We start from the raw sequence: 10,852 nt of genomic DNA on the forward strand, positions 1-10,852 counted from the left end.
GCAGAGTGGGCTCCTAGGTACAGCCGCTTTAGAAATAAGCACGGGCAGACAAAAGGCAGGCTCTGCACTGAGGGCAGGAGGTGAATTCTGGCAGTAAGGTTCAGAGGCAAGAAGGAATTTGTGCCCATAAAAGTCATCATAGTTTCTGATGTCTTGCCCTGCCTGTCATTGTGTTTGCCTTGGGCAATAGAAATTTTTCATTGTTCTTGGCTGTGCTTTGTTGGAAAATAGCTGAGTAGCTGTCAGTCTAAATGAGTTTGTCTAAAGGTTAAGCCTTTGGACAGTGTGTGCAGTTCTCAATTTAATTCCTCAGAATGAATAAAGCCTGTCTGTCCAGGCTGTACAAATAGAGTTCTCTGGGTACAGGTCCAGTCAGTCAGCAGTTCCCTTAAAAAAAAAAAAATAAAGACCACTGAAATCTGGAAAGCACCAAATGTAAACTGTGGTAGGTGGCACAACTTAATATCATTCTAAGCAACAAACTTTGCATGATGACAGGTTACTTAACCAGCCCATTGCTATTTTATTTGTCATGAGAACCGTAATACTTCATTTTAGCTGGAGCTTTATGGACATAAATATGGGTCAGTCTTTTCCTCAGAAGGAGGTGATCTGGCTGTTTCCTGTGTTTTGATTATGACCTGAAACTTGTCTGCATGGTTTTTCAGTGCTGTGCTCGGCCCTGCAAGTTAGAGGTGGTGGCATGTGAGGCACCAAGGTCTAAGAGAAAGTCAGTATGCTTGATGTTTTCTGGTGAGAGAGATATCTGCCTCAAGACTGCTGATGCCCCCATGGCCACTAAAATTGAAAGGAGGCCAGTTACTGTCATGATGTCTGCGACGTTGGTGGGGGACCAGGGTGGAACTGCAGTACCCGGTCTCATTGTGCAGTTTAATGATCTTACGACATTTATCTGAATGCAGGGTCTGCATACCTCCAGTCCAAGGGGACCCAAAGTCTGCAGAGGCCGAAAGGAGTGTCTTTCCTGAGCTCAGATGGTGTTGGCTCCCATTCCTGGCGCTGTGCTGGATCCTGATAGTCCATCCTTTGTATGCAGAAGTGGGGTGGTCTGCTGTAGAACAGGTTGACTGACACGCAGCTCTTTCATTACTAAGCATAAGGGATGGTTAAGAACAGTATTGCCATAGAAGCTCACGTGCTTTTAATCCCTGATGGTTTCTCAAATGCAATCCTCCCAGAGTGATGCAGCAGCATTAAAATGCCTGTGGAATGAACAAACGGGCATAAACTCCTCTTGGTGCTCCTGTGAAGACTGCTTTTACGGGCTCGTTCCGCTTCCACAGAAGCGTGAGTCAGTGGCATGTTACAGTTTCAGATGGATGGTGACACATCTGCCTTGAGCAATGGGGAAAGCTGGAACAAGTCAGCCTTGGAAAAAAACAGCTGTCTTCTTGCTTGATGGTATCAGTGCAGGGACATGACACTTGCAGCTCTGAGGCTGGCTCTTCTCTTTGCCCACACTGGAAGAAGCAGGAGCATTTACATCAGTATCCAAAGATCTTGTTAGGGCGAGATTGTTTTTTTGGTGACAGGAGAAAGGGGTTGTGGCTCCTTAGGAAGGGAGGAAACCTTCTCTGCACAACTTCCAGCAGAGCCTGAGGGTACTTCCCGTGTCTTACCCAAACTTCTTTTGGGATGTGGAATTGGAGAACAGTGCCTGGTCTCCTGAAGGGCTTGGAGAAATCTTTGCTTTAGTGTAAAGCCCTGCAGTAAAACAGCCTAAGGAAAAGAAACTGAGCTGGAGTACACCACAGCTGTGCATTTTAAAGATATGTTTTGTTTTGCCTTGTTGGTGGAACAGATGTTTCTGCACGGTACAAGTATCAAGAAGATGTTGCTGAAGCTATTTAAAATGCTGTTACACAGCTAACTGCCCTGTCCCTTTTCTGGAGCAAACTTCTGTAGTAGAGCTGCTGGAAGATCGCTCATGTATGCCCCTGACACTTTTACACAAAGGTTGGTATTTCACTGTAAACAGCTGATGAAAGTGATTGCGAAGTGTAAATCCCGTTCTTTTAAACATGAATCTGCTTTGTGTCAGTAACCTTTGCAGATGATATAATGAGCGTCTAAGCTTCTGGGTCTGTCTGCTCGGTGTTCACAACAGAGATCTGATGATGCTGACTCTCGGACCTTCTCATCTAGCTTGCTTAGAAAACGGAGTGCTGTAAAAGAATAAGCACATGGGGCAGTTCATTTTGCTGCTCTGTTTGAGGTAAGGACTGAAAATTTTAGCAGTAGGTGATTGTACTTAGCCATATACAAGTTTTTTTCCTCCCAGCCAGCAGAAGTCTCCTTATCTAGCTGCTGACAGTTAAACCTTGTCTTGGTTCTGTGCAGCTGCATGCGTGACTCCCCCAGCTGTCACTGGGTCCCAAAATTCAGTCATGTTGTGAAATCGGGTACAACTGGTACAGAAAGGTCCTTTGCAGGTCCTTAATGTGGAGCGGCTGATGTGAAGAGAATGTGAAGTGGGAAGTCTGTCAGTCAGCAATGCTTTATATTTTGGTGGCAGGCAGTTTGTTTCCTATGCAATTTAAAAAGTAGGAGTGTGAGAAGAAATATTTGCATAGCAAAGCTTTTGAGGAAATGCAGATCTCTGTCTGAGGATCATTGGCCCTGTGAAGCTCTGATGAAATGTGGGCTGGCTTGGTTTGAGTAGCGCTGTGTGCACGGAGATCTCCTCAGTGTGCAGCCAGTCCCTCCGGCAGACTGTCAGGGAACTCTTGTTCAGATGAGGCGAGGTATCCCCATGAGCAGGTGAGCCAAGAAACTATGTCATGCACTGAGCCCAGTGCTTCCAGCACACTGGAGAGAGATTTGAAGCTGAAGGAAGATGCTCCTCCAGCTTGTTTGTAGCACTCCTGCATGAACCTCTGAAGCATCAGCTTTGCGTGTCCCAGAAGCTCCTAGTGTCACTGCTGGGATTGTTCCTTTTTCTCCAGCGTCTGGGGCTGGCAGGAACAACTTTCCCTTCTCTCCCTATGCCCCAAATCTTTACTAGAAATCTTTATTTAATTGCCTTTGTGGCCTGGAAGAGAAGTCAGAGCCTCAGCACGCTCTGCAAGGATATGAACTCCCTGGAGTGAACTGGTGAATAGTTAACCTTGTTGTGAATTCTAGCAAGGATGCGGAGAGCAGAGACTGGTTTCGTGACTGCTGCGTGTCATTGTGATTAAATGGTACTTAGCTGCAGTTCTTTAGGTCAGTGCTAGCAGTGTTCTCCTGATGCAAGACTCTTTTAATTGCCCAAATCCTTCCTGAAGGAAGTGCTCTGGAGTGGTACAAAGAGCTCAGTTGACCTTAGCTCTGCTCCTTTCTTTGGTGCTCATAACTCCGTTACCTGGGGCAGGATGATGGATGCTGCTATTCCAGTGTGCCTTTCTTATTGTAATGCTATAGTAAACGCTTTGCTGCAGCTGTAAACATAAGGCTAATCTGCCTTTCTCAGAAGGTGCTTGTCTCCTTTCCCACTGTGTTGTTTGCAGTGAGGTCATCTGTGTTGCAGTAAACGCTGGCAACAGTTTTATGTAAAACATGCTTCCAAACAATCCTGCTGCATTTTAATTGAGAGAGCAGCAAGAGCACGTTGGGTTTGTCAGTCTGCATGATGCCAGGTTTGCCTGGCTTTAACTTTTTTGTTTCTTTGACAAATGGGGAATTGCCTCGGCAAGGGGGCTGAGAGGAAGCCCTTTATGCTAGGGGCTTAACGGGTCACCCGCGGGAGACTTCTGTGGTGTGTGTGAATCTCTGCACAGACCTAAGCTGATTGTGTGCTGCCATCTTGCCCTCACTGTGGCAAGTGGAAAGGCTGATGGCATCTGTTACTGAGCACCAGGCTGTCCTGCTGGCTGAAGGAAGAAACGTGGATCTGTCTGGCCTGTTCTGGGCCCAGGCTGCCTGGAGCTGACAGCCTGGTTGGAAGCCCTTGGCATCGTGTGAAACACCAAGCTGAAGTGGAAGAGGGACTGAGACCGTTGCTAACCCCTTGAGATGCGGAGAGCAGCTCCTCCTGACTCCTCTTGCCCTCTTACAAATCTAGCGGCGGCTTGGCTTTCCTGCTTTGCGGACAACTCAAGACGCCGTAGTTGGCTTTCTTTTTCCTTGTCTTTGGCATCAGGCTGTCTGGTGGCTTGTGTGATAGATGAATGTAGTACCGCACTACATCCATCCGTGGCCCTTCCAGAGGTTTCTTTTGAGCGCTTCTTTTTTTCTAGCTAAGAGACTGCCGCCCCTAAAGCTAAGATGCAGCACAGCTGTCTCTCCGGCAGTGGATGTTGAAATTGAACTGCTGCTGGGCTACCTTTGCAATCATGCCCTTTCATGGTATAGGTTAGCTTTTGGTTAAAGTAGAAGCACTAGTTTGTGTAATTTCTGGGCTGCGGATGTGTTTCAAGACAGCCTTATCCATACTCTCGACTTGAAGAAAGAACAACTCTACTTCACACATTCGTGACAGATATGTCTAACCTTTTATCTGGCACTGGAGACTCTTAAGGTTTTGTGTGTGTGTGTCTGTCTGTCTGTCTGTGTCCCCAGGCAAAACATCCCATTGTTGTAAAGCTTTCCTCAATGTTGCAGTCACATGTACAATTGTTTATGTAATAGCTGCATGAAGATTCATCACAGAATAAAGCGAGTCCAACAGAACTTCCCGGGTGTGTTCACACTGCTCGGAAATTCAGCCAGAGCATGGGTGGCTGTCTACTGAATGAATGACAACACGCTCTCATCTGCAGTTTAGTTTTCGAAAAAACAGATACACAACTGGATAGCAATAAATGCAGTCAAGGCAGGTCTTTTTCTGTCACTCAGATTTTGAGCATCTTTCCAAGAGAGAAAAACAACCACGTGATTTGAGAGAAAAGTTCTGTGGCAGTTCTGTACAGCCATTCCTCGCTTCAGTTTTGGCCTCAACAGTCCAGGCAAGGAAAAACTCGCGGTGGTAGATCTCCCGTAAGTCAGGCTCTCATGGGAAAGGAGAGTCAGTCACAGACAGCCGTGGGGACAGATGCTTTATGTAACCAAGGTGTTATCCAGACCTCAAAATAGCACCTCAGTATCTGCAAATAAAAGGGGAATTGGTGATGAAGTTCAGGTGGCTGCTGGTTGTTCTCAGCATTGTGGATCATGACGGAGTAGGAGAGAACAGCATCTTTTTGTCTCCCCCCTTTATCCTGGGAAAAGTATTGTTTGCTAAGTAATCATGTCTTAGTGGGAAAGCCCCTGTAAGGATTTCCTCTGCCCAGGAAATCTCTCTATTTAGCACGTACTCTATTTCTGCACAATTTTACTCGTTTATCCAGGAATATGGGCTGGATGGCTGGGTCTGGTTCAACTCCTTGCAGATGGGAGCTGGTCCTGGATGCACGAGAGGTCCTGTGCTGCTTATACTGATAACCCTGCCTCACCCCAGCTGGTTCTACACAGAGGAGGCTCGTACATCTGTGGGGACATCACAGAGTTGGTCTGAAGGTGACTATGCAGCTAGAGATGGCCAAGAATCACCGGTGGTTACTGGGTACCCCGAAGGAACTGGACACATACCTGTTGCAGGCTTTTTTTCTTCTGGAAGTGACAGCTGTCCAGGTTGGAGTGCTCCCTCTTCTCACACACGGTGCGTCTGATTTCGACGTGGAGCATGTATTTCAGCCCTCTGACAATCTAGAGAAAGTAGTTTCCTCCTTTGAAGTAAGGGCAGGGGAAGGGGATGCCAAAATTTTGGCTAGGAGTCAAATGCCACACCTGTGATTTGTGCGTGGTGGCGTGAATAGAAGTGTGTTATGCTGAATTACTGGGGTGCGTGTGCTCTTCTGGAGCAATTGAATGGGACAGAGGGACGTGTGCTGTTTATCTTTAGGCATGCATATCAGTCCTGAGGAGGATCAGGGCTCCCATGTCTTGTGTGCTCTATAGAAAGGTCAATTGGTAAATGGTTTGGAGGCCCACCAGTAGTCTGGGCTCTTCTTACCTGTACCATGGCTTTGGTTATTTGTGATTCCTTAAACAGAAAGAGGTCATTGGAACTGTTGTTGTATCTGTAAACCCCAAAGCGAGCTGCCTTGCGAACACCAGGATTGTCCGTGTTCATCGGGACAGGGAAGCCAGGTTTCGTGGTCGAATGAGGTGGTGGTACATACGTAGCTGAAACAACACAAAACATGAGTGCAAAACACATCAGATGCCTGAAACGGTGGGAGTGAAGCTGAAACCATGCTAAACCTTCTTACTTGTCCCACGCACTTGTGCTTCAGAAGAACTCTGCTAACATCCGCTGCAACGTAATTTTGCTTTATGTGTTTGAAATGGTGAAACAATCCTGCGGAATGAAGTGACAGAAACAGATGCTGCTAGAAGTGGCAGCAGAGCTCAAACTGACTTAGAAGAAGCCAGGGTATCATGAATGTTATTTAGAACATCTCTGGTACGACTCCCGGCTCATAGAAGGCCCAACTTTGAATCGAGTTATAAAGCTAGGTCATGTTGCTCAAAGTACAGTATAACTTTGATAACTTATTGAACACTGGCTGGCAGAACCCTGCTGCTCTTAGTTGGCATGCCAAGTTTTACTCGCAGGCATTAGTCTTTCCCACCCCCCCTTTAATCCTTTGACGGCATCTAAAATGAAACCCTCTAGAGGGATTTAGGTGGTGATAAAGTTGGGGGGAAGATACCCTCCCTCTACATGCTGACAAAGGAGAGGCTGTCCCTGTTCTCCAACTGGGCAGGGAAGGGCCTGGGGCAGAACTTGGACTGGCTCCCCACTGCCCTGGAGAACGGGCTGCTTTGGGTGCTGAAGCGCTGCTGCCCTGACCCAAATGCCAAGGACCATCTTATTATCACAGCCATTAAGTGGAGGAGCAAAGTGTGGGGGAAATGGAGGTTGCGGGGGAGGAGGGGACCCATGAGCTTTCAAGTTTGAGCAGTTCTTTCCGCACAGCCTTTATTACTATATATTCTTACTTGGTTGTGTAGCTAATTTCCTCATGCCCTGCTTGGTTATTCAATAATTTAAAAGAAGCTCGAAGCTTACAGTTGATGTCATTATTTCCTCCCCCTTTATTTTTGCCTTCCTCTCCATTTTTCCACTTCTGAAATACAAACACGAGGAAGAAATCCTCAACCTGCGCAGGTTGCCGTGGAGCCACTGCTGATGCCAAGACCTGCCAGTGCGGGAGGTGGCCCTTGGTGTTCACGCTATGTGTGTGTGTGTAGGTAGTGAGCCAGCATGTGCACAGAGAGCTTATACTAAATTTGCTGTGAAAGTCAAGCTTTTTGTCACCTCCATTTTTTTTTTTTCACAGCTACATCTCTCACTTACAGCCAAGCACAGAGCACAGACTGTGTATTTAAGCCAGTTCGTACTGAGAAACCCAAGTAGAAGAGAGAGGGGCAACCTGGTGACCTAGAATCTATTTTAAAAAAACCAAAACCCCAGCATTACGTGCCATCATTGGCATAAGAGGCTGCAAAAATTCAACTTTCAGGTTGTTGACGTTCGTCCTAGTTATGCTACTATGTCTTCCCCCGCAGGTGGTAATGGCTGCACCGTCTTGTAACACTGCTCAGGGATTAGAGTGTTGACCTGCAAAGGAGAGACTTGGTTCCACGTCCTTCCTCAACCCAAGGATGTCCAAATTCACATCTTTTCCTGGCTGATAGCCCAGCTTCCTTAATGATTAGTAATCTTTGATTAGTAATGACCCCCATGTTTTCTTGCAGGTGGGAGCCAAGAGACCCAGGCCATGTGTCTGAGAGGAGCGGATGTTCTGCAAGTGGCTTTGTGACTGGTGTGTAGGTGACAAGCTTTCTTGTCCCACATCTCTGATCTATGTTGGGACTGAGTGTGCAGCCAGTGCTGGGCAACCTGGCAGTGTTTTTTCACCTAACAGCCCAGAATCCACTTATATGTCCTGAGACTCTTCTCTATGAGATATTTTCCCCCTGCAGCAAAGGTGGGAAACTCATGACCATGCAGCCGAGGACTGAGGGCATTTCTCAGGCAGCACATCTTATCCAGTGCTCAGCTCGTGGATAAGACTTTCCAAAGCATCTGTTTGTCCTCTTGTCCTGATCAGGGACTTTGCCTGGGGGTTACGGTGGTGTGCACACTGGCTTGGGCTCTTCTGTCTGCTCTCCAGGACCTTGCTCAAATGTGTGCTCTTATACCTCTTGGAACGTGAGATGTGGCAGTGGTGGGGATGTTGACAGCAGATATTGTCCTTTGTAGTAGGAGGAGATAACCGCAGGCTTTTTCAGTCTTAGCGCAAAGTCACTTTGTGGCTTAATAGCCCTCAACACCACCTGAGTCATGGTGACGTCTTCTTTTTTTTTTTCCATTTTTTTTTAGGCATGGGATGGTAGGGTGAGTGAGGCTGGCTGAAGTCACACCATGTGCATGGGAAGAAAACTATGAAATGTGTTCCTCAAAGCAAGAGGCAGAGTCCAAAGTGCCCTTGTTCCTGACTCCAGTGCCTGGTAGATCCAGCAGGCATACCAGTACTGGTGAAACGCTTGTTGTCCGTGCCTGGGTGGGATCAGAGGTACTGCATGACCTGCCAGGCACCTACAATACTCGGAGGCCCAGAGGATGTGGTCTCATGACCTGGGAAAACAGCTCTTGCATTTGTATTTCAGACCCCATCCTTGCTTCTGAGTTTGAAAATGTGAAGAGAGGGCAAAAATCTGTCCCTTCTCCTCTTCACTTCTGTTGGATGGTAGTAGGGTAGACTTTTCTTGCTCTGAGTTAACAGGCCACTGCCCATTATTAAGGAAGAGAGAGCTGTTCTTGCAGAGGTGAGTTGAATGTTAAGAGGCTCTCTCTTGCGCTTTCCTCATTGAGGAATAATTTGGGGGCCCCGTTCTTGCAGTATGAGAGAAATCCTCTCCCAATCTGCAGCGAAGCAAATAGGCAGATCGCAACAGGTTGTTGGTTTGTTGCGTTTTTGTTTTCTTTTCATTTTTTTTTCCACGGGATGGTTTCAAAACCTCCTCCCCGTTACTAGGAGCAAGGCTAGGCTTTATCTTTACGTTTAAGACGCAGCAGAGTTCCTGCGTGCCTCTGCAACCCCCAAAGGAAACCGCAGCCGAAACAAAAAGCTACTGGCTAACCAGCCACGATCCCTGGGTGGATTAGTACTTTGTGTGGGGGAGCCAAAGTAAAACTGAAGTAGAGCTAAAACCTTCAGAGAGAAAAAATTCCTGTCTGCAGCTCCCATTCCGAAGATTTAAGGCCAGCTGCAATCAAGAGAGTTTCCTTGCTCAGCAAAGAAAAGAAACGATACTGAGTAATGTTTCATTAAAGTCAGCTAATCAGCGCTCAAGTGCCCATCTGTACTTAGCAGTCAAATTGTTACCCACAGCCTTTAGATTTAATAATCAAGGTCATGCAGAGTTTAAACGCTGACAAATAAGTTAAAACCAAAAGTTGACTTTAAAATCCTTAGATGCTCTCCCCGGATAACACGGGTCGCTACGGGGGGAGAAAGTCTTTTAAGCGGTTGGATTTTCAGCTGCCGTTTGAACCCTGCGGCGCTGAGCCAGCGGGGGCAGCAGTTGGAGAAGAGCTCTTATTTACCGGTGCGTTAGAGAGCAGCACCCGCACGACCTAAAGCACAAGGAAAACAGAAATTATTTTGCGCTCTTACCATCTGAAGTCCTGGTGAAGCTCCAGAATGCTAAACAGCAAAGTGCGGTGAGGCTGCAGGTGAACTTCACCGCCATCTCCACCGCTTCAGAAGAGGAGCCCGCCAGCGAGAGGAGTGACAGCCCTGCTTCCTGCAGGGGAAGATGTGCCTCTTTGAGTACTCTTATTGGCTAGTAGCAAAGAAAAAAAAAATCACCCTAAAACCCCCTGAATCATCACAGCTCTGATGCAGACTTTGTCTCCTGCTGATGACCACACGCCTCGAAGCACCACCACAAAACTCTTGCTTGGTGATAGTAGCACCGTCCTGCATCAGGCGGGGATTTTTGCTTCCTGGTCCTCAGGGGCTGTGCAGAAGCGTGGGCAGATATGTGTGATGAAACACTGGGGAGTGGTGTGGGGGTGAGGAGAGTAACATTCATGTGCTTTAATATTCATGGGGAAATTTATTCCCCAAGAACTGGGCGGTGAGCCCTGGGGATGTAGTTCTTGACTTGTGTATGGGTGTCTGTGTGTGGAGAAGCCTCTGACAGAGAAGATGGGCCCAATGCCTTGACTCCCCTGACATGGAGATGTGGGGTTTAGGTGAGAGAGACAAGGAAGTTTTAGGGGTCCCTACCTGAGGGCGCTGTGTGGAGCAGAGCCAGTAGGAAGAGGGTTTTGGTGGTAGAGGAGAACATTGTGCCCCACATTAGCAAGAGGTGTTTTGACAACAGGGAAGGGCTGTGTTAGGCTCAGAGGAGGTGAGGTTTTCTCTAGGGGCTCCCCAGAGAGCAAGAGAAACACAAGGAGAGAGGTAGTTTGGCTCTCTGGGAAGTGCAAAGATTTTCAGCTCTGGGGTTGGATCCCAGAGGGGTCAACTCCAGGCAGTGTTGGTCCATGCTGAGGAGTTCACAAGTCTGGGGACATGCGTGTGTTGCCAGACCTTGCCATGCATGTGAAATCACCAGCTGCCAGATTCAGGAGACTGGGGAGGTGAACTGATGTCTCACTGAAGGGCTGAGTGTGGTGGACTGCGTGTGGGCATTTGTTTCTGGGGAGCAGGAAGATGGTGGTTGCCTTCTCACTTGCCCCAGCAGTGAACTGTGCTCCTTTCTGAGCAAAGAAGGAAAGGCCTAATGTAGGCCAGTGTAGGTGGTGCATAAGAAGCTGGAGGAAAATAATCTTAGTGTTTCCTTGTAGGAA

At 47.6% G+C, this 10,852-nt stretch overlaps 1 protein-coding gene across 1 annotated transcript; it reads right to left on the minus strand.

The window, feature by feature from the left end:
- Positions 1-383: 383 nt before the first annotated feature.
- Positions 384-9,793, minus strand: CST7 (cystatin F). Its single transcript, XM_074578791.1, has 4 exons — positions 9,669-9,793; positions 5,993-6,165; positions 5,569-5,685; positions 384-5,084 (listed from the first exon to the last, which is right to left on the minus strand). Exons 1-4 carry the CDS (start codon positions 9,742-9,744, stop codon positions 5,007-5,009), a joined length of 444 nt encoding a protein of 147 aa, XP_074434892.1. The 5' UTR covers positions 9,745-9,793; the 3' UTR covers positions 384-5,006.
- Positions 9,794-10,852: the final 1,059 nt, after the last annotated feature.

Source organism: Larus michahellis, chromosome 3 (assembly GCF_964199755.1).
Source record: "Larus michahellis chromosome 3, bLarMic1.1, whole genome shotgun sequence".
Classification (NCBI taxonomy): Eukaryota; Metazoa; Chordata; class Aves; order Charadriiformes; family Laridae; genus Larus; species Larus michahellis.

Coding starts and splice junctions, on each gene's coding strand:
- CST7 (XM_074578791.1), bottom strand. CDS start 9,744: ATGGCGGTGAAGTTCACCTGCAGCCTCACCGCACTTTGCTGTTTAGCA. Junction 6,166..9,668: donor CTTCACCAGGACTTCAGATG/GTAAGAGCGCAA, acceptor GTGTTGTTTCAG/CTACGTATGTACCACCACCT. Junction 5,686..5,992: donor TAACCAAAGCCATGGTACAG/GTAAGAAGAGCC, acceptor TACTTTCTCTAG/ATTGTCAGAGGGCTGAAATA.